Source organism: Mesoplodon mirus (assembly GCF_964341445.2).
Source record: "Mesoplodon mirus genome assembly, chromosome: 4".
NCBI lineage: Eukaryota > Metazoa > Chordata > Mammalia > Artiodactyla > Ziphiidae > Mesoplodon > Mesoplodon mirus.
This window is the reverse complement of record NC_138979.1, coordinates 138,630,093-138,655,420: the sequence shown is the minus strand read 5'-3', so window position 1 is coordinate 138,655,420 and position 25,328 is coordinate 138,630,093. Positions and strand designations below refer to the sequence as shown.

Genomic DNA, 25,328 nt, shown 5'->3' with positions numbered 1-25,328 from the left:
GCTCTTGAATTAAGATGTTTTTAAATTATTTTAAGAAGTAAGTCATTAGTGAACAACTTCTTTTTATTTTAGATTATTTTTGAAAAGTAGATACTATATTTTATGGAATGTCTTTGAAAATTTTATGGTGCTCTCTTCAGCAGCACACATACTAAAATTGGAGTGATACAAAGATGATTAGCATGGCCCCTGAGCAAGGATGACATGCAAATTCATGAAGCAGTCCATATTTTTAAAATTTAATTTGACAATAACAAACACCTAATTAATGTTTCTAAATATAGAAACCTCCACAATACCCTCCTGATGCATTGTGGGTATTGCATACACTAGCAACCATTTTATTAAAACATTAATTGCAGTTGGATTTGTTTTGGTATTCATGCATAATCCATTTAGTACATAGCAGAACTAACTCATTTTGAAGGAATTATAAATGAAATCCTCCACAAGTCTATCATTTAATTCACATTGTAGTCAAGGAAGGGGAAGGTTTGCCTTCAGAAAATTCTGTGTCTCTTCTGGGATCTTCGATGTGGCCCGCCCTCTCTCCCTCCCTCCCTCCCTCCCTCCCTCCCTTCCTTCCTTCCTTCCTCCCTCCCTTCCTTCCTTCCTTCCTCCCTCCCTCCCTTCCTTCCCTCCCTCCCTCTCTCTGGGAAGGTACCCAAAATGTGTTCATGCAGTGTACAGACAAAAACTGCAAAACTCAATCAATCAAACTTACATTCCTGGCTACATTGGAAATTGGCACCCCCATTTTGGAAAAGTGAAAGCATTTCCTAGAGCTGAATACTTGTCTACGTTAAGATAGCAATTCTACTGCCAGGTACACACAGAAACATGCCCACATGTTCACCCACAAGACACTTATTAGAATGTTGGTTGCAGCACTATTTGTAATAGCCCCAAACTGGGAACTACCTGAATACACACCACCAGTAGAATGGGTAAATAAATTATGGCATATTCCCATAAAGGAAGAGTGTACGGTATAGCAATGAGAAGGAACAATCTACAGAGCTCAGAAACAAGCAGAACTAATGCATGGTGCTAGAAGTCAGGAGAGCAGCTATCCTTGGAGTGGAGAGTAAATGGGAGCGTTTGGGGTCTGGTAATGTTGTCTCTATCTGGCTTCTGGTTATGTAAGTGCTCAGTTTGTGAAAATTCATTGATTATGGCAGATGCACTTTTATGCATGTTATATTTTAATAAAATTTGCAAAACAAACAAAAAAAGAAGGAAAATTTTATGACTTAATGTTTTTATTTAGTGTAATGAATTATATAAGTACTCTGTATTGCTTTACAAATCTTGGTTTTAGGAATAAAGGCAACTAGATACTTGAAAGTGCTTTTTTTTAGTGTATTTTGTTTACCAAGATTGTATTTAGGAAACTTGTATCTCTATGATGCAAGTGTATATTTTAATTTTTTTGGTCTTTTAGTCACATTATATCTTAGAATTTTAAAATTCTGTGTACTTTATGAGTAGATAATAAGCCATCCTTTTCCCTGATTTACAGACTATTTCATATAAAAGAAGTTACTCTTTGAAAATTAGGAATAATTCTAAAATTGGTCTCAATAGGCCAAATAAAATACACATTTAGGAAAATATAATATTAGATTCCTGAATGCCATAGTAATTTGAATTGACAAATATTTGTTCTTTTTAGATAATTATAGGTGATTTGCCAGGGCAGGGTGTTCATCCTACCATAAAGTTGTAGTTTAAATTAGTCTCAAGACAGAGTCTATAGCCTAGATAGAAACATCCTTAAAGTGTTTGCTTAGTCACCTACTTTTAATTAATTTTTAAAAATCTTTTATATACAAAATTGCTGTTTAATTTCCTGATTCCAACCAAGAATTAAGTACAATTGTTAGGAAGATACCAAATTGTTACTTTCTTTTGGCGAGCATAAAGGAAGGGGTCCTCTGTAGTAAAAAATTAAGAGTTTTTGTCTTTTCCTCTTTCTTCTCTTCTCTTCTCTCCCTTCCCCCCTCCCCAGTACACATGCTTCTCATCACATTTCCAGGATTGATCCTTTAAGATAGAATTTGTGAATATATGTTATATTTTACAGTTGACAAATTACAATTTGAACCTCCTCTGAGAAAAGAAACAGAAGCACGGGATGAAATGGTAGGAATAATGACTTTTAAAGTATTTTACACATTAAAATGTGAGAAAAGTTATAGTCAGGTGTACTTTGACTAAAGAATAAAGTAATATACTCTTCAGAGCATTGATTTTGATAACGTATTTCACACATTAAAGTTTGAAAAAGCTTCTGGTTAGGTGTATTTTGACTAGGGTACAGTGTGTAATATACCATTTTAACCATTCATTTTGACACTTCTGAGTCTTTTGAAGAATTCACATGAATTTATTAAGTATATGGAATTTGATGCTCAGCTTTAAGCTCTCAGGATCTTTTTACTTAATGATTCTGTTAGATTTGTAGTATGATTTTGCATTGCCTTACTGATTTTAGTATTTATTTGTTAATATAGCTTCTTTTTTTTTTAACCATTGCTCTTATTTTGAGATTACTATTTGGTTAACCCTTTCCTTAACTAAAAAGAAAGAAACAATAGATAGAGCAAGATATTATTAGAGTCAGCCTAGACGTTATCCTAACATCTACTTTATTTTTAACTGATAGTAAAAGTATAGTTTTTAGAGTAATTGTCTGCTGTTAATGGATCTCTTGATTCTTAACGTCTGCAAGTGGTGCTCTTCCTACTGTATGTGTTGCTGGACAATAAATTTTCAATTTCCATGCTAGTCAGAAAAAGTATGGCACCAGTAAATTAAAGGTGATTGAATAATAGACTGTTTAGTTTTCCATGCTAATGGAGTAATGATGCACATAATTCAAAGTTAACGTTTTTCTATTTTGCTTTGGAATATACTAGCATATTGGTAAAGAGGGCTTGTCACATTTTAAGCTGTAAGTATGTTTATAGATTCTGTTAAGTCATCTAATGATGAGTTATTGACATAAATGTGTCAAATGACAGCAAATGTAGCTAGAGATTAAACCGTTGAAAGCCAAGATGATTATTAATCATGACAATGAGTATGTTCTTGAATCGAATAAAATGAATGATACTTGTTATAAGGTAACATTTTAAACTCTTTTTTACCTTCACAGGGAGTGTCTTCAGACCCAAACTTTCTGTTACGGTGGAATCCTTTTGTTGATGGTGCAAATACTGGCAAGTAAGTTGTTTTTCTAGCTTAACTTTATTTTACTTAATTATATAAGAACGGTATTTGATGGGGAGTGCTTTATTCTAATAAGCGTTAATTTTTTTCTTATAAAAGTTGTACTATGCCTTTTGTCAGTGAAAATCTTCTGACTTTTTTTAATTGCCCAAAGGCATAATGTGTTGATCATTAAGGCTTTGTGGTTTTGTTCTTTAAATCAAAATACAGTACGTGTGGTGTTAATATACTGAAAGATGAGCTACATGATCTCATGGGAAAAAATATGATAGTAGGAATCATAGGATAGTAGGAAGAAAGCCCCAATTCCATCTCTGCAATGTGGTTACTTCATATTCTAGACCTGTCTTTCCTCGATGATTAAGTGACAGGGCTGGCCTAGATGAGTTGTTCCAAACCTATTAGTGCATTGCAGTGCCTAGAGAGCTCTTTGGAAATACAGATTCCTGGATCCCCACATTAGGCCTATGGATCTGGGGTTAGCAGAGTATGGCCTGTAAGCCTATAAACCAGATCTGGCCCAATGCCTATTTTTTGTATATCCTACAAACTAGAATGATATTTACATTTTTAAATTTTTATTTATTTATTTATTTTTATTTTATTTTATTTTATTTTTTTGCGGTACGTGGGCCTCTCACTGTTGTGGCCTCTCCCGTTGCGGAGCACAGGCTCTGGACGCGCAGGCTCAGCGGCCACGGCTCACGGGCGCAGCCGCTCCGCGGCATGTGGGATCTTCCCGGGCCAGGGCATGAACCCATGTCCCCTGCATCGGCAGGCGGACTCTCAACCACTGCGCCACCAGGGAAGCCCTACATTTTTTTAATGGTTGAAAAAAAAATCAAAAGAAGAATGTAATTTTGTTACACCTGAAAATTATATGAAATTTAAATTTCGGTGTTCATAAATGAAGGTTAGTTGGAACACAGCCATGATCATTAGTTTAATATAATTATCCATGGCTGCTTTCACACAATAAAAGAGTTAAGTAGTTGTGACCACTATATGATTCATACAGCCTACAAAATTTACTGTCTAACCCTTCATAGAAAAAGTTTGCTAACTCGTGCTATAGAATACAGTCTTTGGGAGTGGAATCTAAGAATCCTGAAAGCTTCCCAATTGATTGCAATGACTATGGATAAATGTGTGGAACCAGTGGGCTAGATGAATGATTCTCAAGTTTTGATGTGCCTGGAGGATCACCTGGAAATCTTGGTACAATGCAGATTCTGATTAAGTAGGTCTAGTGGGTGCATTTATAAAAGTTTCCATGGGAGTTCCCTTGCAGTCCAGGGGTTAGGACTCTGTGCTTTCACTGCTGAGGGCCCTGGCTCAATCCCTGGTCAGGGAACTAAGATCCTGCAAGCTTGTGTTGTGCAGCCAGAAAGAAAAAAAAAAAAAAGTTTCCAGGTGATACCAGTGTTGCTCATCTGTGGACCCCACTTGGAGTAACAAAGGGTTTGATGATACAGCCATTTGAATCTGATTCACTGTGGATTCCAACTCTAAAATTCCAAATCTCTTTTTCACTACTAAGTTTAATTTCGTTTTTATTACATATTAAATGTTGCAAAGCATAATGATAAAGTAAAAAATACTTCGTATTCACTTTATAAAAACTCTATTTTATAGTCATACTAATACAGTTTGACAGAATGAGATCTTAGGTCTTCCTATAGCTTTTAAAAATACTGTGTACCATGATCTAATTGTCTTTTATATCCCCTGAATAGAAGCAGATTTTAATGCACACGTATTGCTCTCTCTGTGTTTTATGTTATTGTCATTTATCACCATCTAAATTGCATTTTTCTCTTTGTATTAGATCAACCTCAAAACGTGCAATACCACCTCCCCTACCTCCTAAGGTGAGCTACTTAAAGATTTTCAACAATATATCCTTGTTTAAATAATAAAATAAAAATTTTAAATAACTTCATTGAATTTATTCAAAATTCTCTTAAATATATTTTAGGGTACAGTTTTCCTCAAGAGCATATTATGAAGATGTAAAAATATATTAAAGAAGATTTCATGAGAAATATAATATTTTTATAGCTATTAGAAAACGGCAAAGATAGGTTATTACTCATTTGAGGCAATACTTGACCACATGGAGAGGAGAGGAGTTCATCATTTACATTCCTCATTTATTACTACAGTTGGACAGTGCACTAGAGTCATACTTTATTAAGTCACTTTCCTTGCTTGTTTGTAGTTATTAAATATTTTGTGGATTATGTATGATTTTATTGGTTATAAAAACGTTATCAGTTTGGGGTTAGGGCTGCTTAAAAGTCACATGGCATGTTCATAGTTGTGTTGGGATAGTAACTCAGCTCTTGCTTACTTTGCTTACTTGGCCCAGTGAATTGAACTATACAGGAGAAAGAAAAAAAGGCATATTCTCCTCCCCCTACAGTCTTTGATGCATAATAATAACAAAGTGTTAATGTTTTATGTCCAAATTTATTAAAGTACTTTCGTGTCTTATTATCAACTAGCCAAGGATAAACAATTACCCTGAAGACAACCTCCCAGATGAAGAAAAATCATCAACTGTAAAACGTTGTCCTGACTCAGAGAACAGAGCTCCCCAACTTCTCAGAAGACAGAGTAGCCCAAGTTGTGGTCCTGTAGCTGAGACTTCCTCTATTGGTATGGCTAGCAGTATCAGCAGGCCTGGAGTGCATACAGCTAGATACTGTGATCTCGGTAAATAAATCAAAGTGAAGGCTGAGAAGAAAGCCATTTTGTTCATATTTTAAAGAATGTCTTTTTTCTTTAGTTAATCTTATTACTGTTTGAAGCTTTGTGAAGGTTCTTTAAAGTTCCACATGGGTGGACTATAAATAGATTCAATCCAATTCAACCCTAATTTTGATCCCTTACTAAATATTATAGGATCTAGAAAGATGAATGGATGACCCTGCCCTCTGGAAGTTCAGGGTCTATAGCAGAAGTTATACCCATGTGCACATAATATCAGACAAGACATTTTGTTTAAGTGTCTCCTACAGTAAGTAACTATACATAACAATGCAAGAGATCTCTGAGGAAGATAAGGATAGGGAACAGAGGAGGTAAGCCCTTGCAGAGTATTAAAGGGCTTGGTGAGCCTTTAATAGGTGGAACCAATACTGACAGACATTCTTAGAGAACAAGAAAGAATGAACAAATGCACTGAAGCAGGAAAATCTAGTATGGTAGAAGTGTGAGCTTTTGAAGGGTATATACTGGGAGATAGGACTTAAAAAGGTAGGTTGAAGTTAAATTATGAAAGGCCTTGAATATCAGCATTAGTAGGTCAGATTTCATTTTTCTCACAATATGGAAAGACACTTGTTGTTTTCATGGATTAAGACCACTGCTATAGATGCACTGCTGCCTCTACATGAGCTAGAGAAAGGCACCAGAGATACTTTAACTCATCTGACAGTAGAAAATATTTCCCTATAAACGAACACCCAAATGGAAAACAAGTACTGGGGGGAAGGGGAAATTATTTTTCAAGGGAAGTACTTATTTGTATGGTCATTCAACTTTTAACCATGATTCTCTTTAGGAAATGGTGATGGTATTTCAAAACTGATGAGTGAAAACACCGAAGGATCAGCACAAGCACCTCAGTTACCACGAAAAAAGGACAAGCGAGATTTCCCTGTAGGTATAACAGGCATTTGGTGATTAGTTGTAAATAATACTGTATTTATCATATAAAGGGCATAGTCTGTTTAATTCAAGAATTTGAATAACTGGATTTCTAAATGTATAAAGTTTTCCTTAAGGCTTTAAGAGGTCTTACAGTATTAAAAATCACTTTTCCCACAGAAACCAGTAATCAATGGCCTCCCACCCACCCCAAAAGTGCTGGTAAGGAATATTTTTATGTGAACCACTTAAGAATTTTTCTCTCTTTAGAAGCAACAGAATATTGTTTATTTGCTATCAAGTATCTTGAGCCATTGAAAGGAAGGATTCATAAAATACAAAGGCATTAAATGCATTTGGATATACCATGGGTCAAATCATGTACCCTAATTTGAGTGAGTGAGTTAGAATTGGGTAAATTTCACTTTTTATAAATACAGACAGTTGGGTTCTCTGATTAGCCTACAGAGGCCAATTTAATTTTAATGTGATGATATTACTAGTACTGTGTCCTCTTCATTATGTTGGTTAAATATCTTTCTACCCCTGAAGCCATTTTTGCATCGAACTATACACAGTGAAAAGGAACAGGGAAGCTTCTGTTAACTCTTGTTCTCTGGCCCTTCAGTAGAACCTACCTAAGGTAGTTCAGCCAGTCATATGAATGGGTGCCTTATAAATTGTACCTTTTTATACAGTAAAAGTTTAGTGTAAATATCAGTTTTCTGTCTTTCATCACTATTATGGAGGTATACTGCAATTATAATCACTATTGATGTTACTCAATAAAATCATTCATTGTTTCCCATTATTAAATGTTAGTCCTAAAGATAAGTAGTGATGTAAAATTCCTAGAATGTATCATTGACATATGTAGACGTTTTGATATATTTGATATTTTTGCTGTAAAGTAGTGGATTACACAAGGAAACAGTATAAAACTCTCTTCATAGAAAGGGTTAAATTATATCAAAATATGAATTTTGTTTTGTAATGAGACCATAAGTATAGGCAAATAAGAGTCAGTTTAGCATTTCATAATAATCTTAGCTATTTTCTAACAATGTATAAAATTATCTAATCAAATAAGTCAACATTTCTTTCTTTGTAAATAAGATGGGAGCATGTTTTTCCAAAGTTTTTGATGGCTGTCCTTTGAAAATAAATTGTGCAACATCCTGGATACATCCTGATACAAAAGGTAACATTTCTGAATTTTAATATATATCTCCAACAAAATATTTATTATCAGAAAAGATCCTTATGATCAGTGAACTGATGGCTTTTTACTTTAAAAGTTCAACTTAGAGACTAAGGAGTGTAGGTATTATACTATTTAGTGTAACAACCTAAATAGGTAGATAGTTTTAGTTTAAGGCATCAGAATTCAAGAGTGAGTATACAAGAACATTTACTGGTTAAAGGAGACTAAAGAGACATCACAACTGATTGCAACCATAATTTGGCATTTTCATTTATGTAAAAGGACAATGCTGAGACAATTGATAATCGCTTTCAGTAAAATCAGTATATTAGAAAATAGTATTGTTTCAGTGTTAATATCCTGATTTTGATCATTGTTGTGTGGTTGTATAAGACCTTTTTTTTTTTTCTTTTTAAGAAATGCACACAAATATTTAGGAATAAAGGGGTATCATGCTCATAACTTAAACAGTTCAGAAAATGAAAACAAAAATGTGTGTACAGAGAAAGAAGGATAAAAACAAAAGTAGTAAATGTTAACTTTTTTTGTGTGTGTGTGATCATATGGTATCTTTCTTTTATTTTTTCTTTGAATTTTATTTATTTTTTATACAGCAGGTTCTTATTAGTTATCTATTTTATACATATTAGTGTATATATGTCAATCCCAATCTCCCAATTCATAACACCGCCATCACCACCCCCACCTGCTGCTTTTCCCCCTTGGTGTCCATACATTTGTTCTCTACATCTCTGTTTCTATTTCTGCCCTGCAAACTGGTTCATCTGTACCATTTTTCTAGGTTCCACATGTATGCATTAATATATGGTATTTGTTTTTCTCTTTCTGACTTAATTCACGCTGTATGACAGTCTCTAGATCCATCCACGTCTCTACAAATGACCCAATTTCGTTCCTTTTTATGGCTGAGTAATATTCCACTGTATATATGTACCACATCTTTATCCATTTGTCTGTCGATGGGCATTTTGGTTGCTTCTGTGACCTGGCTATTGTAAATAGTGTTGGAATGAACATTGGGGTGCATGTGTCTTTTTGAATTATGGTTTTCTCAGTGTATATGCCCAGTAGTGGGATTGCTGGGTCATATGGTAGTTCTATTTTTAGTTTTTTAAGGAACCTCCATACTGTTCTCCATAGTGGCTGTATCAATTTACATTCCCACCAATAGTGCAAAAGGATTCCCTTTTCTCCACACCCTCTCCAGCATTTGTTGTTTGTAGATTTTCTGATGATGGCCATTCTAACTGGTGTGAGGTGATACCTCACTGCAGTTTTGATTTGCATTTCTCTAATAATTAGTGATTTTGAGCAGCTTTTCATGTGCTTCTTGGCCATCTGTATGGCCATTTCTTTGGAGAAATGTCTGTTTAGGTCTTAAGCCCATTTTTTGATAGTGTTGCTTGTTTTTTTAATATTGAGCTGCATGAGCTGTTTATATATTTTGGAGATTAATCCTTTGTCTGATGATTCGTTTGCAAATATTTTCTCCCATTCTGAGGGTTGTCTTTTCATCTTGTGTGTAGTTTCCTTTGCTTTGCAAAAGCTTTTAAGTTTCATTAGGTCCCATTTGTTTATTTTTGTTTTTATTTCCATTACTATAAGAGGTGGATCAAAAAATATCTTGTTGTGATTTATGTCAAAGAGTGTTCTTCCTATGTTTTCCTCTAAGAGTTTTATAGTGTCCAATCTTACATTTAGGTCTTTAATCCATTTTGAGTTTATTTTTGTATGGTGTTAAGAGGTGTCATAATTTCATTCTTTTACATGTAGCTGTCCAGTTTTCCCAGCACCACTTATTGAAGAGGCTGTCTTTTATCACTGTATATCCTTGCCTCCTTTGTCATAGATTAGTTGACCATAGGTGCGTGGATTTATCTCTGGGCTTTCTATCCTGTTCCATTGATCTATATTTCTGTTTTTGTGCCAGTACCATACTGTCTTGATTGCTGTAGCTTTGTAGTATAGTTCAAAGTCCTGGAGTCTGATTCCTCCATCTCCGTTTTTTCCCCTCAAGACTGCTTTGGCTTTTCAGGGTCTTTTGTGTCTCCATACAAATTTTAAGATTTTTTGTTCTAGTTCCGTAAAAAATGCCATTGGTAATTTGATAGGGATTGCATTGAATCTGTAGATTGCTTTGGGTAGTATAGTCATTTTCACAATATTGATTTTTCCAATCCAAGAACGTGGTATATCTCTCCATCTGTTGGTATCATCTTTAATTTCTTACATCAGTGTCTTATAGTTTTCTGCATACAGGTCTTTTGCCTCGCTAGGTAGGTTTATTCCTAGGTATTTTATTCTCTTTGTTGCAAAGGTAAATGGAAGTGTTTCCTTAATTTCTCTTTCAGATATTTCATCATTAGTGTATAGGAATGCAAGAGATTTCTGTGCAGTAATTTTGTATCCTGCAACTTTACCAAATTCACTGATTATCTCTAGTTTTCTGGTGGCATCTTTAGGATTCTCTGTGTGTAGTATCATGTTATCTGCAATAGTGACACTTTTACTTCTTTTCTAATTTGTATTCCTTTTATTTCTTTTTCTTCTCTGATTGCCGTGGCTAGGACTTCCAAAACTATGTTGAATAACAGTGGTGAGAGTGGACATCCTTGTGTTGTTCCTGACCTTAGAGGAAATGCTTTCCTGACCTTAGAGGAAATGTTTTTCACCATTGAGAATGATGTTTGCTGTGGGTTTGTCGTATATGGCCTTTATTATGTTGAGTTAGGTTCCCTCTATGCCCACTTTCTGGAGAGTTTTTATCATAAATGGGTGTTGAATTTTGTCGAAAGCTTTTTCTGAATCTATTGAAATGATCATATGGATATTATTCTTCAGTTTGTTAATATGGTGTATCACATTGATTTGCGTATATTGAAGAATCCTTGCATCTCTGGGATAAATCCCACTTGATCATGGTGTATGATCCTTTTAATGTGTTGTTGGATTCTGTTTCCTAGTATTTTGTTGAGGATCTTTGCATCTATATTCATCAGTGCATTTGGTCTGTAATTTTCTCTTTTTGTAATATCTTTGTCTGGTTTTGGTATCAGGGTTATGGTGGCCTCATAGGAAGAGTTTGGGAGTGTTCCTTTCTCTGCAGGTTTTTGGAAGAGTTTGAGAAGGATGGATGTTAGCTCTTCTCTAAATGTTTGATAGAATTAACACCTATGAAGCCATCTAGTCCTGGACTTTTGTTTGCTGGAAGATTTTTAATCACAGTTTCAAATTTATTACTTGTGATTGGTCTGTTCATATTTTCTATTTCTTCCTGGTTCAGTCTTGGAAGGTTATGCCTTTCTAAAAATTTGTCCATTTCTTACACGTTGTCCATTTTATTGGCATAGAGTTGCTTGTAGTAGTCTCTTAGGATGCTTTGTATTTCTGCAGTGTCTGTTGTAACTTCTCCTTTTGCATTTCTAATTTTATTGATTTGAGTCCTCTCCCTCTTTTTCTTGATGAGTCTGGCAAATAGTTTATCAATTTTGTTTATCTTCTCAAAGAACCAGCTTTTAGTTTTATTGATCTTTGCTGTTGTCTTTGTTTCTATTTCATTTATTTCTGCTCTGTTCTTTATGATTTCTTTCGTTGTACTAACTTTGGGTTTTGTTTGTTCTTCTTTCTCTAGTTCCTTTAGGTGTAAGGTTAGATTGTTTATTTGAGATTTTTGTTGTTTCTTGAGGTAAGCTTGTATTGCTATAAACTACCCTCTTAGAACTGCTTTTGCTGCATCCCATCAGTTTTGGATCGTCGTGTTTTCATTGTAATTTGTCTCTAGGTATTTTTTGATTTCCTCTTTGATTTCTTCAGTGATCTCGGGTTATTTAATAACGTATTGCTTAACCTCTATGTGTTCGTGTTTTTTATGTTTTTTTCACTGTAATTGATTTCCAATCTCATAGCGTTGTGGTCTGAAAAGATGCTTGATATGATTTCAGTTTTCTTAAATTTACTGTGGCTTGATTTGTGACCCATGATGTGATCTATCCTGGAGAATGTTCTGTGTGCACTTGAGAAGAAAGTGTAATCTGCTGTTTTTGGATGGAATGTCCTATAAATATCAATTAAATCTATCTGGTCTATTGTGTCATGCAAAGCTTGTGTTTCCTCATTAATTTTCTGTTTGGATGATCTGTCCATTGGTGTAAGTGAGGTGTTAAAGTCCCCCACTATTATTGTGTTACTGTTGATTTCCTCTTTTAGAGCTGTTAGCAGTTGCCTTATGTATTGAGGTGCTCCTATGTTGGGTGCATATATATTTATAATTGTTATATCTTCTTGGATTGATCCCTTGATCATTATGTAGTGTCCTTCCTTGTCTCTTGTAGCATTCTTTATTTTAAAGTCTGTTTTATCTGATATGAGCATTGCTGCTCCAGCTTTCTTTTGATTTCCATTTGCATGAAATATTTTTTTCCATCCCCTCACTTTCAGTCTGTATGTGTCCCTAGGTCTGAAGTGGGTCTCTTGTAGACAGCATATATATATATATGGGTCTTGTTTTTGTATCCATTCAGCAAGCCTGTGTCTTTTGGTTGGAGCATTTAATCCATTCATGTTTAAGGTAATTATTGATATGTATGTTCCTGTGACCATTTTCTTAATTGTTTTGGGTTTGTTTTTGTAGGTCCTTTTCTTCTCTTGTGTTTCCCACTTAGAGAAGTTCCTTTAGCATTTGTTGTAGAGCTCGTTTGGTGTTGCTGAATTCTCTTAACTTTTGCTTGTCTGTAAAGCTTTTGATTTCTCTGTGGAATCTGAATGAGATCCTTGCTGGGTAATCTTGGTTGTAAGTTCTTCCCTTTCATCACTTTAAATATATCATACCACTCCCTTCTGGCTTGTAGAGGTCCTGCTGACAAATCAGCTGTTAACCTTATGGGAGTTCTCTTGCATGGTATTTGTCATTTTTCCCTTCTTGTTTTCATTTATTTTTCTTTGTCTTTAATTTTTCTCAGTTTGATTATTATGTGTTTTGGTATATTTCTCCTTGTGTTTATCCTGCCTGGGACTCTCTGCAGTTCCTGGACTTGGGTGGCTATTTCGTTTCCCATGTTAGGGAAGGTTTTGACTATAATCTCTTTAAATATTTTGTCGGGTCCTTTCTCTCTCTCTTCTCCTTCTTGTACCCCTATAATGCGAATGTTGTTGAGTTTAATATTGTCCCAGAGGTCTCTTAGGCTGTCTTCATTTCTTCTCATTCTTTTTTCTTTATTCTGTTCCGTGGCAGTGAATTCCACCATTCTGTCTTCTAGGTCACTTATCCGTTCTTCTGCCTCAGTTATTCTGCTATTGATTCCTTCTAGTGTAGTTTTCATTTCAGTTATTGTTCATTTCTGATTATTTGTTCTTTAATTCTTCTAGGTGTTTGTTCTTTAATATTTCTAGGTCTTTGTTAAACATTTCTTTCATCGTCTCGATCTTTGCCTCCATTCTTTCTCTGAGGTCCTGGATCATCTTCACAATCATTATTCTGAATTCTTTTTCTGGTAGGTTGCCTATCTCTACTTCATTTAATTGTTTTTCTGGGGTTTTACCTTGTTCCTTCATCTGCTACATAGCCCTCTGCCTTTTCATGTTGTCTGTCTTTCTGTGAATGTGGTTTTTGTTCCACAGGCTGCAGGATTGTAGTTCTTCTTGCTTCTGCTCTCTGCCCTCTCAGTAAATGTTAATATTTGTGTAATCTGCATTAAGGGTATTTAGGAATTCGTTGTATTATTATAACTTTTCTGAAAGTCTGAAATGATGGCAAAATAAAATTTATTTTTAAAAATATAGGCTGTGTAATTTTAAAGTAGGGACGCATAATACATGGAGGCAAAAATTTGGAATCAAATAGATCTGGGTTTGAATTCCCACTCTGACACTACTCTGTGACTTGGAAAAGATACTCAACACCTCTGGTTCTCAGTGTGATCATTTATAATACAAATCCTCATAATACTCACCTTGTTGCAAGGAAGGAAGGAGCCTACCTGGTTGCCTGGAAATTAGCAGAGGTTAAGCGGTAGAGGATGTTTGGGAAATGTTTGTTTCTTCCTCAACACAGTCATAAAGACAGATAGTGTAATCATCTGTTTTAAATGCCGCTATTAGAAAATATAACAGATAAAAGGAATTTTTAACAGTAAGGAAACAGGATTTTTGATATTTGTACCTTTTTATTTTGCTATAAGTTTTTACTTACAGAAAAATTAGAGAAATATTGTAGTACAAGCAATTCCTATATACTCAGAATCATCAGTTGTTTCTTTTTTTGTTTTACACCCTCACCGTCAGATTATTTATTTATTTATTTACTTTATTTTATTTTAGTATATTTGATTTACAATATTGTGTTAGTTTCAGGTATACAGGAAAGTAATTCAGTTACTCATATACATATATCCCTTCTTTTTTAGATTCTTTTCTCATATAGGTTATCACAGAATATTGCTTAGCATTCTCTGTGCTATACAGTAGGTTCTTGTTGGTTATCTGTCTTATATACAGTAGTGTGTGTATGTTCATCCTTTTGCCACATTTGTTTTACTCTTTTCTGTCTATATGTGAATTTTTTTCTGCATCTGAGAATGAGTTGTGGACATCATGCTCCTCTTCCCCTTATACTTCAGTTTGTATTTTCTAGGAACAAGAATCATCTCTTACATAATCCCAGTACAATTATAAACATTAGGGAGTTTATCATTGATATAATACTGTCTTTTAGTCCACAGTCCATATGTAAATTTTATTAGTTATCCCAGTAATGTTTTTTATCATCTTCTCCCTCCTTTTTTTCCCCCAATCCAACATCCAGTTCAAGTTCACATGTTGTATTTAGCTACCATGCCTTTAGTCTGCTTTAGTCTGGAACAGTTTCTCAACCTTTCTTTCTCTCTTGATCTTGCCATTTTGAGGCTGCTTATTTTGTAGAATGTCCCTTAATTTGAGTTTGTCTGATGAGTCCTCATGCTTAGATCACATTATGCATTTTCAGCAGGAACATCAGAGAAATGTTTTTGTGCTCTTCTCAGTCCATCATATCAGGAGGCACATGGTATCAGCTTGTCCAAATACTAGTGATATTAACATTGACCTGTTGGTTAAGGTGGTGTTCACTAGACTTCTCTTATGTCAAGTTCCTATTTTTCCCTTTCTAAGTAATTGCTTAATTATTTAATTTCCCAAAGTAATTAATAAGTAATTAGTGTGAAGATTCATTGAGACTTTATAAATATCCTCTTGCTCATTAGACTTTCACTGACTAGTTTTAGCATCTGTTGACAATCCATTAACATCTATTGACAATTTCCCTTCTTTCTCATTTATTCACTTATGTTTGAATAAATGACATGTAATGAAAATTGTGTTTTAAAAAAGGATTTTATAGTAAGATAAAGCAGAGTTAGTAACAGAATATATCTACTTTTAAAAAATAAAGAGTTGGGGAAAGAGGTAAAGAAGGTAGCATGGGTTTTAGAAAATAATTTTTCTTTGGATTAGTGGGTGGCTATCTAACTCTTAATACCATTAAGATATAGGGCCATTATTTTAGTGAATGATTTCAGAAAATGGTGGTAAATTCTGGTGATTTATCTCAACTCTTTTAGATCAGTACATTATTTTTGGAACTGAAGATGGTATTTATACATTGAATCTCAATGAACTACATGAGGCAACGATGGAACAGGTAACTTAGGAGTTTTAACTCAAAAAATTAGTTTGAGTCAATTGAATAAAGTAAATATCTTAATTTTAAAGCAATTTATATGGGCCTCAGTTTTAATTTTTATGATTTAAATATTTAAAGGGGTGAAATTGTACTCTTCACATGTGCATGTTGAAAGATTTTTTTCCATAAGGTTTTGGTAATTTACTGAAAGGTAGAAAATACTTACTTTTCTACTCTTTCAGACTGTTGCAGTTTGGAGGTTAAGGGGTAAGAGAATGAAAATTGAAGAGTTTTAATTACCTTTTTTTTTCTTAATAGTTATTTCCACGGAAATGTACTTGGCTCTATGTCATCAATAATACTTTAATGTCATTGTCAGGTATGTATATGATGAAAATGATATGAAAAATAAACCATGGACAAGCAGAGAAATGTAATTTTAATACACGTTATTTTAAAATGTTGTTATTCAGGGTAATTATAATCTAGTATAGTTACCTTTTGAGACTTGCAGGTATTTTTTACCATTGTAGAATTGGAAGAAACTTTGAGAAGGGACTTTGTTGTCAGAGCAGTACTTCCCACACCTGCCCAGGAACTACATAGTTGGAGAACATGACAGTGATTGTTCCCTGAGGCCATCCCCTTCTCCACAGTCTCTGTTACTGTCACCATCCCTGCCTTCCACTGAGAATCAGCAGTTGAAGGGAAAGAATCAGAGGATCCAGATGCTTCCTTTCTTTGTAATCTTGAGCCAATCACTGTCTCTTGTCTCTCAGCCTCAGTTTTCTTTTTTTTCATAAATTATATCTTCATTTTTTAATTTATTTTTTATTGAAGTATAGTTGGTTTAGTGTCATGTTAATTTCTGCTGTACAACAAAGTGATTCAGTTATACATATATATACATTCTTTTTCATATTCTTTTCCATTATGGTTTATCACAGGATACTGAATATAGTTTCCTGTGCTATACAGTAGGACCTTGTTGTTTAAACATTCTGTATATAATAGTTTGCATCTGATAATCCCAGACTCCCAATCCATCCCTCCCCAACTCCCCCTTCCCATTGGCAACCATAAGTCTGTTCTCTATGTCTGTGAGTCTGTTGCTGTTTCGTAGATAGCTTCGTTTGTGTCATATTCTAGATTCCACATATAAGTGATATCATATGGTATTCGTTTTTCTCTTTCTGACTTACTTCATTTTAAATGTGATAATCTCTTAAGTCCATCCATGTTGCTGTGCCCAGTTTTCTTAATTGTAACATAAGGATGATGGTAACAATAACAGCCTCACGAGATTGCTGTGAGGATCAAGTGAGATATCCAAAGTACTTAGAAAACTGTGAAGACTTACAGATGCTTGCTGGTAGAATTCATGTTATTCTGGACCACATATTTATTAATCAACTTGGACCAATGCTTTCAAGTCTTATAAATAATCAAATGGATTCCAGAGCAACCTATTCTAATTTTGTTGTTTGTACTTTTCTTTTTTCATTGTTGTTGGGGGTGGGTGGGTGGTGTTTAGGCTTTTTCCCCCTAATTGTTACCTGCCAAAACCTATTTTCTTACATTTTAGATTTAAGTGGCTACCTAAAAGCTTGCTGCTTGCTTTCATTCTGATAGTAGAGTACAGTTGGCCCTCTGTATCTGCATGCACAGATTCAACCAACTGTAGATAGAATTATTTTTTAATTCCAGGAAGTTCCAAAAAAACAAAACTTGAATTTTGCCGAGCACTGGGTCACTATTTACATACATTTACATTGTATTAGGTATCATATATAATCTAGAGATGATTTAAAGTATGTGGAAAAATGGGCATAGGTTATATGCAAGTATTACACCATTTTATATAAGGGACTTTTTATAAGGGAGCTCAGATTTTGGTATCCGCAGGGGGTCCAGGAACAATACTGTGGTGGGACCACTATACAAGATAGTTAATTATTTCTCTCTGTTCCTTAATCCTAATGCTATCAGCTATTAAAATAGCATTTATCCCTTTTTCCACTTAAAAAAATTATTTTAACATTTCTTAAATTTTTTTCAGTTTTTTTGTTTGATACTCTTTCATGCTCTGTATCTCAATAGATATGTGTTGATTATATCCTAGCTCTTATTTACTGTACTGTCAGGCTTTTCATTATTAAGTGTACCTTTCAGCTACTTATGCTTTAAAGCATCAGTGCTGATATAGTTGTAACTCACTGACAGATCAGTATGAATTGTGGCCTAATTTAAGAAATGCCATTTTCATAATTTTAAGTATGTGTGTGTGAGTGTGTATAACTTAAACTCGTCTACTAACCATCGCCTAGTAGAGATTCTTCAGGAATTTGTATATTTGAGCTGATGACAGTGTTTACAAAGAGCATATTATTTGATTGTCTATAAATGTCTTTTAAAAAACTGGGGTCCTCAAAAAAGTATTTAATCTCTTTGATTTTGATTATGTTTCCCCCAGTTTTTTTACTTTTGTTTAATAAAATATTAATATATCATATTACTATTATGAAAATAAACTTAAACCCAGATCTGTTTGAATTAACAATTCTGAGTTGTATTCATATAGAGTCACTTTCCTCTAACTCTCTTACTGCTTTTTTCCCTATTTATACCTGTCTTTGGGAATAAGCTTAAAAGCCACACAGAGTACATCTTGTATATTTATAAAATAACTACAGAAAGGCAGGGAAAAATTAGCCTATAAATTGGTTCTTTCCAAATTGTAGTCAAAATGACCTGTGGAACTGAATGAAGATAGGTAACAGTGCTCAATAGGAGAAAACGTTCCATTTAAGGGTCTGCATTTCTTTGCATGTGTGCACATACATGTACATGTGTTAGCTGCTTGGGTAGCTAGTTATATATAAAGCGGTACTGGAGAAAGGAAGGCTGGTATAGCGTTACACAGAATGTTTGCATTTTGAGAAAATACAGAAAATTTTGTTGAGGGTAAAACCATTTTTTTTTCATGTTTTCCAGTAGTAAAATGATAAAGTACTGTTTTGGGTTGTTATAGTACCATGTCATGTGTATAAGGAGTCAGAAAATGTTTACCATATATTCCCCTTTTTAATACAGCTGTGGTTTTGATTATATGGAAATTGTAGCTCTATTATCCCGTATAAATTATAGGATATAATTGTAGCCCTACTGTATCCTATGGCATATAATATTAGTTTGCTTTATTTTTCTTAGTATTTCAATGTTATCTTTAAGACTTCATTCACAAACAGTTTTTAATCCAAGGTAATGTGGTAGATTATTGATCTATTTATCAATAATCTATCTCAGAAAGATAATGTGGTATAATTATATAATTTTCCATGTTGTACTGAAATAATCACATGTACATCATTGTAACTCACTCTATTGTACAGTGTTTAACAATTTCTTTTTCTATGTTGGCTTCATTAAGGTTTACATATATTCTGCCCAGATCACCTGTTAGTCAGAATATATCTAATTTATGTACTGGAAAACAAAATTATCTACTTTATCAAAACTCATTTTACTTATTATCTTTCAAAATAGTATTAACTAGGTTTTTTTGTTTGTGTGTTTCTCTATTTTGCTTGGCTTTTTGAACATGGCTGGACTCATCATTTTAGAAGGTAATTATCTTTTCTTTTGCTTGAAAATAGTATTTCTCTGCTTTAAATAATTCTAATAAAAATAACATGTTTCTCTTTTATAGGAAAAACCTTTCAACTCTACTCTCATAATCTTATAGCTTTGTTTGAACAAGCCAAAAAACCAGGACTAGCTGCCCATATTCAAACTCATAGGTTTCCAGACCGCATACTACCAAGGTACAAAATAGTTTGATTCTACTGGGAGTGAGGGGAATTAGTGTCTATTTTTAAAACAGCCAGTCTTCCTTGCCCACTAAAAAACTTCCTTTGTCTTAATTTTGAAAGGTAGTTTACACTAAAGTGAATGTCATCTAGAATTGGAAAAATAAGTGTCTTGTAACTTGACTGTCCATGTCAATCATCCATAGAAGTTTTATAATATAGATTCCCAGGTCCTGCCTCAGTTCTATAAAATCAGATAGTTTGGGGTCAGAGTTTAAGACAGTGGTTTTTAGAGCTCCTTGACTGGTTCTGATGGAACTGGTTCACCCATCACTCACTGTTTGGGAACCACTGCAGTAAAGTACATTTATGTTGTCTTATGTTTTCAGAAAGTTCGCTTTAACAACAAAGATTCCTGATACAAAAGGCTGCCACAAATGTTGCATAGGTGAGTAAATGCTGTTTCTCAAACTGGATGATTAGAACTTTTAACATCTTTAAAATTATCTGTAAGGTCTTATAGTATTAAATGAAGGAAGGTAGGCTTTATATTTGTTCTAATAAGGAGTTAAGGGGCCATTGAAGCTCAGGAATGTAAAGTCGGACATAAAAATGCTTGAAGATAATTGCTCTGATGCTTTCTCAGAGCATAATGTTCCTCAAATTTTTTAACCATAGTCCCTAAGTCTCTATCTCTGCTGATATCCTAGCTTTCATTTGACACTTACCATTTATTTAACAGTTACTGCTTAGTGTTTTATGAGCATTATTATTTCAGGAGTTTGGCCAACTATGAAGTTAGAGGGAACAGTCCACACAAGACCACTCACTTCTGATACCAACTGCAGGTTTGGGGAGTTCCCCAAACCACCTTCATGTTCAATAATTCACTAGAAGGACTCACAGAATTCACTGAAAGTGGTTATACTCTGGTTATGGTTTATTACAGGGAAAGTATGTAGATTAAAATCATCCAAGGGAAGAAGTGCATAGGGCAGAATCCAGGAAAAATACCAGATGTAGAGCTTCTGCTGTCCTTTCTCCATGGAATAATAGACAGTGTATGGACAGTGTTACTTTTCTGACAGTGATGTGTAACAATACACACAGAGCATTGCCAACTAGGAAAGCTTACTCAGCAACCTCAGTGTCCAGAGTTTTTATTAAGGCTCTGTCACATAGGCATGCTTGATTGCCCACGTGGCTGATCTCAGTATACATCCCCTCTGGAGGTCAAGTGATATTGCCTGACCCAAAGCCCCTACCCTAAATTACATGGCTTGTCTTTCTGGCATTACTGTCCCCCACCCTGAGACTATCCAGTTTCGCCAACCTCCACTCTAAATCATATTGTTAGAGTATATGTTGACCAAGGCCCCAGGCAAACAAAGACACTCCTGTCAGGCATGGCATTCCTGAGGCTTAGACATTAACTCCCAGAAGAGAGGACAAAGGCCAGACCTCTTTTGGGGCAAGGTGAAATTCTGTGCTATATAATTATATTCTCTCGCTTAACCCTTAAACAGCTTATGATACTTACGTCACTAGTAGCAGAACCTGGGATCAGACCTGGTCTGTGGCTTCAAATTCTGGGCTCCTAACTTTCTGTTTATTCTTATTGTTTAATCAGCCTAAACATTGATCTTCATGCTGGATTAGGTCCACAGCATACTCTCTAGTTATAAGCAAATTTCATGAGCATTTTTCTAGGGAGATGCAGGTCCATTTCTGTTATCCGATTCCCAGTATCTCTGACTCAGGAAAGGTCTTGATGCTTACAGTCTGAGGTATAACTCATAAATATCTTAAGATAGAGCTTACTACTCTATTTTAATAAAATATTAATATATCATAAAATATATGATATAAAGTAACATATAAAATAACTACTCTTATAATCAAGTATATTACTGTTGATGGGAATCAAATTGGGGATAAGGAAAGACCAATGTGAATTTCTGTAGATTTAAGTCAAGGAAGTTACATCTTTATTAAGTTGTAAAATAGTTATTTTCATCTTGTCTTAAGTAGACAGCTGTAAACTACTATACCAAAAATGAAATCATAGGACTTCCCTGGTGGCACAGTGGTTAAGAATCTGCCTGCCAGTGCAGGGGACACAGATTTGATCTCTGGTCTGGGAAGATTCCACATGCCACGGAGTAATTAAGCCCATACACCACAACCACTGAGGCTGCGCTTTAGAGCCCGTGAATCACAACTACTGAGCCCGTGCACCACAACTACTGAAGCCCATGTGCCTAAAGCCCGTGCTCCACAAGAGAAGCCACCTCAATAAGACCATGCACCGCAACAAAGGGTATCCCCCGCTCGCTGCAACTAAAGAAAAGCCCCTGCGCAGCAATGAAGACCTAATGCAGCCATAAATTAATTAATCAATTAATTAATTAATTAAATTTTAAACATGGAATGATAGATTTCAGGTGCCTTCTAGACCTTCTTATTCACTAGACCTAGAATTCACTCTTTTGGTCCATTTACTTAAGCAGCTCTTTAGATTGTAAAATAGGTGTTTTGGTGCTTAAAATACTGTTTTGTTTTGGTTTTTTTGTGGTACGCGGGCCTCTCACTGTTGTGGCCTCTCCCGTTGCGGAGCACAGGCTCTGGACGCACAGGCCCAGTGGCCATGGCTCACGGGCCCAGCCACTCCGCGGCATGTGGAATCTTCTTGGACCAGGACACAAATCCGTGTCCCCTGCATTGGAGGTTGGACTCTCAAACACTGTGCCACCAGGGAAGCCCTAAAATACTGTTTTTATGTTTAAGAACCTAGTATATTAAAGATGTTTAGAAGTAAATGTATGCAATTAAAATTGAGATAAGAGAGTGAAAAGGAAAGGGTATAACAAAGCCAAAGGAAAAAGATACCATCTTTCTTTACTTTCTGCACTCTTACCATCCTAGTGAACAGAAACAATAATTATCCTTTATCACCTAAATTAACAGTTCAAATGATTATTTTTCCATTCATATTTTGGTATCAGTGGCAGGCCACATTTAATTGGTTTTTCCTATGTATCAGCACTGCCTTTATATAGAAAGCTGGGTTAGCTTTTAGGTGAGTATAACTTAGTAATTGCTTTTAGCTAAACTTTGTTTTTATATAAAAATATTCAGTGTTTGGGGTGTGTCTGTTTTGTTTTGTTTCTTTCCAGTCAGAAACCCTTACACAGGACATAAATACCTCTGTGGAGCTTTACAGTCTGGAATTGTTTTACTTCAGTGGTATGAGCCAATGCAGAAATTCATGTTAATAAAGGTATATATTACTTTGTTTACATTTTTTAATTTAGAAAACACTAATATATAACTGAGCCTGAAATTTTAAGACCCCATTGCTACCATCTAGGGTTAGCATGTTTATAGCTATTTATAGGTGTTTATTTGGTTTAGGGATTTTTGTGTTCTTAAGATTTTAACTTGTGTTAATAAACTTCCAGAAATATCACAGCCATAAAGAAGAATATGGCCAAGTCTCTAAAACATATTTTTATGGAAAACTGATTCTTATCATGGTATTTAAAGGTAGTCCTTTTTTTAATTGAAGTATTATGATATTTTGTTAGTTTCAGTTATACAGCAAAGTATTCAGTTATTTCTTATTTTCCATTATAGATTATTAAAAGATATTAAATATAGTTCCCTGTGTTATGCAGTAAATCATTGTTCCTTATCTATTTTATGTATAGTAGTTTGTTAATCCCATACTTCATATTTATCCCTCCCCCACTCCCTTTCCTCTTTGTTTTCTATGTCTGTGAGTTTGTTTCTGTTTCGTATATATATTCATTTTTATTATTTTTTAGATTCCACATATAAATGATATCATATAGTATTTGTCTTTGTCTGACTTACTTCACTAAGCATAGTATTCTCTAGGTCCATCCATGTTTCTGCAAATGGCAATATTTCATTCCTTTTATGGCTAAATAATATTCCTCTGTGTGTGTGTATCAATCACATTTTCTTACGCCAGTCGTCTGTTGATGGGCACTTGGATTGTTTCTGGTCTTGGCTGTTGTAAATAGTGCCGCTGTGAACAGCATGGGGTGCATGTATCTTTTCAAATTAGAGTTTCATCTTTTCCGGATATGTGCCCAGGATTGAGATTGCTGGATCATATGTTAGCTCTATTTTTAGTTTTTTAAGGAACCTCCATACTGTTCTCCATAGTGGCTGCACCAATTTATATCCCCATGAACAGTGTAGGAGGGTTCCCTTTTCTCCACACCCTTTCTAGGATTTATTTTTTATAGACTTTTTAGTGATGGCCATTTTGACTGTTGTGAGGTGGTACCTCATTGTAGTTTTGATTTGTGTTTCTCTAATAATTAGTGATGTTGAACAACTTTTCATGTACCTGTTAGCCATCTGTATGTCTTCTTTGGGAAAATGTCTATTTAGGTGTTCTGCCCATTTTTTGATTGGGTTTGTTTTTTTGATATTGAGTTATATGAGCTGTTTGTATATTTTGGAAATTAACCCCTTGTCAGTTGCATCATTTGCAAATATTTTCTCCCATTCTGGACATTTTTTTTGTTTTGTTTATGGTTTCCTTTGCTGTGCAAAAAGCTTTTAAGTTTGATTACGTCCCATTTGTTTATTTTTGCTTATTTTTATTTTTTTGCCTTGGCAGACTGATCTAAGAAAATATTGCTATGATTTTTGTCAAAGAATGTTTTGCCTATGTTCTCTTCTAAGAGTTTTATGGTGCTATATCTTATATTTAAGTCTTTAAACCATTTTGGGTTTATTATTGTATATGGTGTGAGGGAGTGTTCTAAATTCATTGATTTACATGAGGCTGTCCAGCTTTCCTAACGCTGCTTGTTGAAGAGACTGTCTTTTCTCCATTGTATATTCTTTTCTCCTTTGTTGTAGATTAATTGATCATAGGTGTGTGGGTTTACTTCTAGGCTCTCTATTCTGTTCCATTGATCTATATGTCTGTTTTTGTGCCGATAAGAGGTAGTCGTTTTTTAGAATTAGATCAATTAAGAAAATGAAAGCCTTTCTGTTGAATTTATTCAACAATATGAATGAGGAGATTGTTTCTAAATTATACATCTGTTTATTTTTTGCAGCACTTTGATTTTCCTTTGCCAAGTCCTTTGAATGTTTTTGAAATGCTGGTAATACCAGAACAGGAATACCCTATGGTCTGTGTAGCTATTAGCAAGGGCACCGAATTAAATCAGGTAGTTCAGTTTGAGACAATCAATTTGAACTCTGCATCTTCATGGTTTACAGAAATTGGTGGAGGTAAGTGTTTTTTACTTTATGTTAAAATATTGATGCTTTTGCCTACAAAAGAAGCAAAATAGGTTCAACCTGCGTGGGCTCTTTCAAATAAAGATTCAGAACATAGTTTCCCAAGTAAGCCCAGAGGATCATGTACATATAGTTTATGATCTCTATTTTCCTGAGGCAATTTGATACAAAGTATTTTACCAAGGAAAATTTTAATGACTCCTGACATTTAAAAGTCTTAGTGGTTATCAGTTAATCTTTGCACTTACTAAATAATTAAGTTTTCTAAGATAGTTTTCAAATTTTATCAGCTTCTCAAGCAAAGAAATAACTATTTTTTTTCCTATCAGTTTTTTCCCCCCACACTTCTTAAAATCATTGAGTTCTGGTACTTTTCATACTGGAATAGAAGCTTCTCATGTGTGGCCTCCAAGCTTTACCATTTAAAGATACAGGAAAATAGCTCTTGCATTTTCTGAGA

The 25,328-nt window shown here is 34.5% G+C and overlaps 1 protein-coding gene across 3 annotated transcripts in view; it reads left to right on the top strand.

Annotated features, from left to right (window-relative positions):
- MAP4K5 (mitogen-activated protein kinase kinase kinase kinase 5) overlaps nt 1-25,328 on the top strand; it is a 151,134-nt gene that overhangs the window by 104,702 nt on the left and 21,104 nt on the right. For 2 of the 3 annotated variants that reach the window (XM_082617619.1, XM_082617618.1), the window contains exons 15-27: nt 2,087-2,145; nt 3,161-3,228; nt 5,063-5,105; nt 5,742-5,952; nt 6,803-6,900; nt 7,069-7,110; nt 8,005-8,089; nt 15,706-15,785; nt 16,086-16,146; nt 19,477-19,591; nt 19,966-20,024; nt 22,753-22,856; nt 24,682-24,859. In XM_082617619.1, coding sequence (XP_082473745.1) covers nt 2,087-2,145; nt 3,161-3,228; nt 5,063-5,105; nt 5,742-5,952; nt 6,803-6,900; nt 7,069-7,110; nt 8,005-8,089; nt 15,706-15,785; nt 16,086-16,146; nt 19,477-19,591; nt 19,966-20,024; nt 22,753-22,856; nt 24,682-24,859 — 1,203 coding nt within the window. The remainder of the gene's footprint in view (nt 1-2,086; nt 2,146-3,160; nt 3,229-5,062; nt 5,106-5,741; nt 5,953-6,802; nt 6,901-7,068; nt 7,111-8,004; nt 8,090-15,705; nt 15,786-16,085; nt 16,147-19,476; nt 19,592-19,965; nt 20,025-22,752; nt 22,857-24,681; nt 24,860-25,328) is intronic. The other variant, XM_082617620.1, reaches the window with a different exon arrangement.